The 7337-nt window shown below is 52.6% G+C and overlaps 1 protein-coding gene across 1 annotated transcript; it reads right to left on the bottom strand.

The window, feature by feature from the left end:
- Positions 1-532: 532 nt before the first annotated feature.
- LOC147095976 (torsin-4A-B-like) lies at positions 533-6907 on the bottom strand. Its single transcript, XM_085974935.1, has 2 exons — positions 6609-6907; positions 533-3096 (listed from the first exon to the last, which is right to left on the bottom strand). Exons 1-2 carry the CDS (start codon positions 6637-6639, stop codon positions 1820-1822), a joined length of 1308 nt encoding a protein of 435 aa, XP_085831061.1. The 5' UTR covers positions 6640-6907; the 3' UTR covers positions 533-1819.
- Between the last annotated feature and the right edge of the window lie 430 nt (positions 6908-7337).

Below are 7337 nucleotides of genomic sequence, written 5' to 3'. Positions count from 1 at the left end.
TGAGAATGAATGAATAAATTATTCACCAGTGTCTTTGTTACGGACGTCGTACGGAAACCAGGCCTTCTCCTCCCACCCCCGATCGATCTCGTAGATATGTGGCAGAGCAGATCACGAGCCGAGCAGGTGCCTGGGTGCAACCTTCTGGCACAATTGGCATTGCATACCGACTTACAGGCCGCAAGAAGATACGGGCGCGGTGGCGCCTGGTCTGGCATCGGCGCAGACCGCTGGCGGGATCCCTGGGGCACGGCAAAGGCTCATGCTGGGGGTATGCCTGCACGGGCACTAATTGCCCCCCCGCCCAACCCCCCAATGTTATCTCAACCGAGTGCCGACTCCTCCTACGTGAGCCTGGACAGCCATCGCGGGCAAGCTATTCACTGGCGGGGGAGGGGGGGTTGGCCTCGTTTACACCTGGTTTTGGCCAACATTCACGCTGAAGCATGTGGTCTTGTGTAAACAACTCGTGTAATGCTACATCTGCCATCACACTACTCCACCAACAAGAAAATAGAAAACGTCAGTAAAAGATGGAGAATCTGGAAACATCCACTTTATTAATGTATTAGTACAGTGGGTCAGACATTGTCCTTTCACCCTCTGGGACTGGGCGGTGCAGTGTGTCAGACACTGTCCTTTCCCCCTCTGGGACTGGGCGGTGCAGTGGGTCAGACACTGTCCTCTCTCCCTCTGGGACTGGGTGGTGCAGTGGGTCAGACACTGTCCTCTCTCCCTCTGGGACTGGGTGGTGCAGTGGGTCAGACACTGTCCTTTCCCCCTCTGGGACTGGGCGGTGCAGTGGGTCAGACACTGTCCTCTCTCCCTCTGGGACTGGGCGGTGCAGTGGGTCAGACACTGTCCTTTCCCCCTCTGGGACTGGGCGGTGCAGTGGGTCAGACACTGTCCTCTCTCCCTCTGGGACTGGGTGGTGCAGTGGGTCAGACACTGTCCTTTCCCACTCTGGGACTGGGTGGTGCAGTGGGTCAGACACTGTCCTTTCCCCCTCTGGGACTGGGTGGTGCAGTGGGTCAGACACTGTCCTTTCCTGCTCTGGGATTGGGTAGTGCAGTGGGTCAGACACTGTCCTTTCCCCCTCTGGGACTGGGTGGTGCAGTGGGTCAGACACTGTCCCTTCCCCCTCTGGGGCTGGGTGGTGCAGTGGGTCAGACACTGTCCATTCCCCCTCTGGGACTGGGTGGTGCAGTGGGTCAGACACTGTCCTTTCCCCCTCTGGGACTGGGTGGTGCAGTGGGTCAGATACTGTCCTTTCCCCCTCTTGGACTGGGTGGTGCAGTGGGTCAGACACTGTCCTTTCCCCCTCTGGGACTGGTGGTGCAGTGGGCCAGACACTGTCCTTTCCCCCTCTGGGACTGGGTGGTGCAGTGGGTCAGACACTGTCCTTTCCCCCTCTGGGACTGGGTGGTGCAGTGGGTTAGACACTGTCCTTTCCCCCTCTGGGACTGGGTGGTGCAGTGGGTCAGACACTGTCCTTTCCCTCTCTGGGACTGGGTGGTGCAGTGGGTCAGACACTGCCCTTTCCCGCTCTGGGACTGGGTGGACCGGGGATTTAGATAATGCCCTCTTAACAATTGGTGAAATGGTAGTATCGTCCTAATTGCTCTTGTTTCCTTTCTGCCACCAACTGTGGAGTATGTGTTGGGCTGGGACTTTGGAGCCAGTGGTCATTTGAACCTTAGATGTCCTAATGGAGGAGAAAATGAAGGAACAAGAAATTAGAAAAATCGAAAGAGACATCATTATTCCAGCCTCACGTTGACTTGTCCTCCATCGCACTTGCCTAGTTACCAGTTGGATTTTAGTAATTCATTAAGGAATGTTTGAATATGGAAAATATTTCACATGAATCATTTCCATCACGCTTGTGGCGTCGAATGACCATTTTACTTCCCAAGTCCTCCGTACGCTTTTGCCTATTGAGTTCTTTCACCATCACCGGGACGTCTTTGCAGCCATGCTGCGAGTAGAACTTCTGTCTGGCTCTGTAGTAGTTAAAGGTGCTGGCCATCGCCTCGGCGCGGGGGTCGTGGGGATAGAAGCCTTCCCGCTCCATCACCTCGTGGAAGCATTGGACCACGTGAGCCCAGTCGAGTGGGAAGAGTGGGATGATCTCCGGTGCCTGCCACACGGGGTGTCGGCGCGCAAACAAACGCGCGAGCTCCAGGCTGAGCCTCTTGACGCGGCCTGTTTCTTTGCGTGTGACGCGGCGACAGATGGAGCGCGTTATGGCGTCCTGCCCAACGTTGCTGATGAAGATGTAGACGGCGCTGGTGTGGTTGGAGCGCAGGAGTTGCCCGATGAAGCTCAGCAGCTCCGCCGGCGCCAGTTCCATCTCGTCGAAGAGGAGGACCGGGATCCGCTCGGCTTGGAGAGCTCTGGAAAAGACGGCCGACATCCGGGTGGCCAACTGGTGCTGGGAGCGGTGGTCGCAATGGCCCATCAGGTGCTGGTATTTCATGGAGTGTTGGAGGACGAGGTGCGGTCCGAGTTCAAACTTGAAGTGCTTGGCAATCAATCTTCCCAAATGGCTCTTGCCAACTCCTGCGGGGCCATTGATGGACAAGAAGAGGGGCTTCGTGTGAATGTAAGTGGCAAAGTAACTCCTCATTAGCTTGGTAAGCTTATTAAGGGCCAACGTCTGGCCAAGGAGGTTCTGGTGCAGAGTCTTCTCAAGTTGGTCAATGTCGTAGATTGCGAGATTGTCATCCAGGTTCTCATAGGCGTTGTACATCTGCACACCCACAATCACGCAGAACAGATACAGAAGACACGTGGCTTTTCTTTTGGTGACAAAGGACCACCACTTCTTGTTGCAGTGTTGCAGGGGTTTCTTTTTGATGCGCAGCTTGCAGCATTTCCTCGTAAAGGGATGGCGGTGGTTGACGACCACAATGTGACTTTTCATCGAGTGTTCGGACGGCATCTTCACGAGGCGCTTGCCTCGCAGCATCCGGTTGGCCAGCCGTATCTTCATCGTTGTGTGGGCCAGCCGACACTTGGGGGTCTTTTTCACCTCCGGCGCCTCCATTTTGGGATGTTCTCCTGATGGTGGGAAAAAGATGTCTTCTTCTGAGCCTAGATCGGTGTCGGGGGTCGTGGGGGGAGGGTGGGGGGGAGGAAGGGGGTGATAGAGAAAGGGGCAGGGGGAAATAAAGAGGAGGAATGAAGAAAGATTTAACGAGGCCAGGTTAATGGGATGGACAAATAAAGATAAGGGATACAAGAACATAAGAAATAGGAGCGGGAGTCGGCCATAAGACCCCTCGAGCCTGCTCCGCCATTCACTAAGATCATGGCTGATCTTCTACCTCAACCCCACTTTCCCACCTGACCCCCACATCCCTTGATTCCCCCAGAGTCCAAAAATCTATCTATCTCAGCCTTGAATATACTCAACGACTGAGCTTCTACTGCCCACTGGGATAGAGAATTCCAAAGATTCACAACCTTCTGAGTGAAGAAATTTCTCTTCATCTCAGTCCTAAATGGCCGACCCCTTATCCTGAGACTATGACCCTTAGTTCTGGACTCTCCAGCCAGGGAGGAAACAGCCTCTCAGCATCTACCCTGTCAAGCTTTCTAAGAATTTTATACGTTTCAATGAGATCACCTCTCATTCTTCTGAACTCCAGATAGTATCGGCCCATTCTACACAATCTCTCCTCATAGGACAACCCTCTCATCCCAGGAATCAATCTAGTGAACCTTCGTTGCACCGCCTCCAAGGCAAGTATATCCTTCCTTAGATAGGGAGACCAAAACTGTGCACAGTACTCCAGGTCTGGTCTCACCAAAGCAGGATAACCCACCATTTGCCTTCCCAATTGCTTGCTTGCCTGGGCCGGAATTTCCCGAGGACCCCACTCTGTCACCAGAAGCACAGGGGGAGTGGGACTTCTGGTTGCCATTCTTGCCCCTTCCCTTACACCGCTGCCCACACCGCCCACCCCCCCCCCACCCCCCAAATCTCACGGTTGGGTCAGTTGCGTAAAGGGGGCAGGTGCCCGCTCCATGCATGGCAATCCCCGGGTATTAGTCTAGGGAGGGCTAGGAATTGCAGGGCAGTAGGTTTGGGGGGGAAGTGGGTGCTCAGTGTTTCAACCATACTTTCTTGTTGAAACGGAGGGAATTTCTTTGTGGACACTTTCCTAATGGGGGTCGTTCACTCTCTATGATCGGTTGCCACCGGCAACCTGGCATTCGATCTCCACAACCACATTATTTGCAGCAACGACACCTGCTTCGTGATCCTTGGCCCTGATAAAAGTGAAACCGGTGGGACCTCTGGCGAAGGGTCATCGTCCCGCCAGTCCCTCTTCTTTCATAGGAACATTAGGAGCAGGAGGAGGCCATTCAGCCCCTCGGCCCTGTTCCGCAATTCAATCTGATCTGCCTCAACGCGCCTTAGCTCCATATCCCTGTGTACCCTTACCTAACAACAATCTATCGGTCTCAGTCTTGAACGCTCCAATTGAACCCCAGCACCCACAGCCTTTTGGCGGGGGGGGGGGGGAGCGCAGGGGCCAGGGAGTCCCAGATTGCTACTACCCTTTCTGTGAAAAAATGCTCCCTGACATCACCCATGAACAGCTATTGAAATGGCCTGGCTCTACTTTTAAGAATATATCCCCCTCGCTCTTGACCCCCCCCCCACAAACCAGAAGAAATAGTTTCTCCGTATCTACCCTATCGAATCCATTTAACATTTTTAAACACCCTTGATCAAACCACCCTTCAATCTTCTAAATTCAAGGGAGTTTAAGAACAGAAGAAATAGAAGCAGGAGTCGGCCATTCGGCCCCTCGAGCCTGCTCCGCCATTCAATAAGATCATGGCTGATCTGATCTTTGCCTCAACGCCACTTTTCCGCCCGCTCCCCATAACCCTCGACCCCCCATAGCTCAAATATCTGTCTATCTCAGCCTTGAATATATTCAGTGACTCAGACTCCACAGCCCTCTGGGGCAGAGAATTCCAAAGATTCACGACCCTTTGAGTGAAGAAATTCCTCCTCATCTCCATCTTAAATGGGCGACCCCTTATTCTGAGACTGTGCCCCCTAGTTCTAGATTCCCCCACGAGGGGAAGCATCCCCCCTGCATCTACCCTGTCAAGCCCCCTCAGAATCTTTTATGTTTCAATAAGGTCCCCTCTCATTCTTCTAAACTCCAATGAGTATAGGCCCAGCCTGCTCAATCTTTTCCTCATAGGACAACCCCTTCATCTCAGGAATCAACCTAGTGAACCTTCTCTGAACTGCCTCCAATGCAAATACATCCCTCCTTAAATAAGGTGACCAAAACTGCACGTAGTAATCCAGGTGTGGTCTCACCAATGCCCTGTACAGTTGTAGCAAGACCTCCCTACCTTTTATCAACCTGTCCTCATAATTTAACCCTGGAAGCTCTGCTATCATTCTGATTCAGTGACATTAGAATTTCCCAATGATTTAAAAAAAAGGCATGGAGATTTGCAGGAGCCAGGTCTTGCACCACATTCCATTCCCCCTCCTCCCCCACCCGATTGCGTTCTATGTTCTGACCTCCCGAGCCTGGGAATTTTAGTGCCAGAAAGCTGGCCGGTCCCAGACTCAATAGGCAAGCGGACAGTCGATAATTACAACAGCCAGCATACAGCTGACAGTCTAGGTGTTAGACGTGACTCAGTGGGGAGCCCACTCTCGCCTCTTAGGCCAGAAGGTTGTGGGTTCATAATCCTCAGTCCAGAGACCTGAGCACAAAATCTAGGCCAACACTCTAGCGCTAGTACTGAGGGAGTGCTGCACTGCTAGAGTGTGCCACCTTGCAGGTGAGATGCTAAACTCAGGCCCCTGTCTGCCCTCTTATGGTGGGCATAAAAGATCACATGGCCACTATTTCAAAAGAAGAGCAGAGGGGAATTCTCTCTGGTGTCCTGGGTTGACTTTCGTGTCTGCTGTGGCTCAGTGGGCAGCACACTCGCCTCTGTGTCAGAAGGTTGTGGGTTCAAGTCCTCCTCCAGGGACTTGAGCACATAAAGTTAGGGTTAACCCTCCAGTGCAGTGCTGAGGGAGCGCTATACTGTCAGAGGTGCTGTCTTTTGGATGAGATGTTAAACCACGGCCTTGTCTGCTCTTTCAGGTGGACGTAAAAGATCCCCTGGCACTATTTCCTGGCCAATATTTATCCCTCAACCAACATAACAAAAACAGACTATCTGGTCATTTGCACATCGCTGCTTGTGGGAGCTTGCTGTGTGCAAATTGGCTGCTGCCTTTCCCCACATTACAACAGTGACTCCACTTCAAAAACGTACTTCATTGGCTGTAAAGCGCTTTGAGAGGTCTGGTGGTTGTGAAAGGTGCTATAGAAATGCAAGTCTTTCTTTCTTTTTATCCCTTAACCAACATCACCAAAACAAGATTACCTGGTCATTATCACACTGCTGTTTGTGGGAGTTTACTGTGCGCAAATTGGCTGCCGGGTTTCCTACACTACAACAGCGATGACACTTGGAAAAAGTGTCTGATTGGCTGTCGAGCGCTCTGGGATGCCCGGTGGTTGTGAAAGGTGCTTGTCTAAACGCAAGTCTTTCTTTAAGGCTCTCACCTTGACATGCTGTGCCGACCGCCTCTGACATAGCCGCCTCGTGCTGCAGCCCAGACGCAAAGCTTGTGCTCCCAAACGGCGTCTCTTTGTTCCTGGGATGTCTTGCCCGTCGAGCTACTGTTCTGAGCTCTTGCTGGTGCCTGGCCCCGACAGGCCAGGGCTTGTGTCGTTCCTGACGCTGTGCAGACTTGCCTCGAGCACTTGCCCACAGTTGTTTTGGCACAAAGTTGCTCGCTGCTTTTTCAGGAAGTCGTTTACTGGAACAGGGAAGGCCCACTGCAGGGTTTAACTCTTCCCCTTGCTAATTCATGCAATTTCCCTTTTTTTAAACCGGGTGACTGAGATGCGCACTTCCCTCCCTCCAGCTCCCCCGCCGCCCCCCCCGCACCCACTAACTTCTTTCTCTCAGCTCCTTGCCCCTGAAGTTTCTGACATTGGAGCCGAGAAGCTGAGGGGTGAGCTCCTATTTTCCATTGGGGAGAAAGGGGTGGGGGGTGGAAAATGAGACAGCAACAACAGCAACAACAACTTGCATTTATATAGCGCCTTTAACATAGTAAAACGTCCCACAGTGCTTCACAGGAGTTTTTTTTAAACAAAATTTGACACCGAGCCACATGAGATATTAGGGCAGGTGACAAAAAGCTTGGTCAAAGAGGTCGGTTTTAAGCAGCATCTTAAAGGAGGAGAGAGAAGCGGAGAGGTTTAGGGAGGGAATTACAGAGCTTG

The sequence above is a fragment of the Somniosus microcephalus genome, unplaced genomic scaffold (assembly GCF_052327205.1).
Source record: "Somniosus microcephalus isolate GS21.2 unplaced genomic scaffold, FLI_Smic_1.0 unresolved_chr1, whole genome shotgun sequence".
In the NCBI taxonomy this organism is placed as follows: domain Eukaryota; kingdom Metazoa; phylum Chordata; class Chondrichthyes; order Squaliformes; family Somniosidae; genus Somniosus; species Somniosus microcephalus.
Note: the sequence above shows the minus strand (reverse complement) of the source record. Positions and strands in the feature narration are given on the sequence as shown.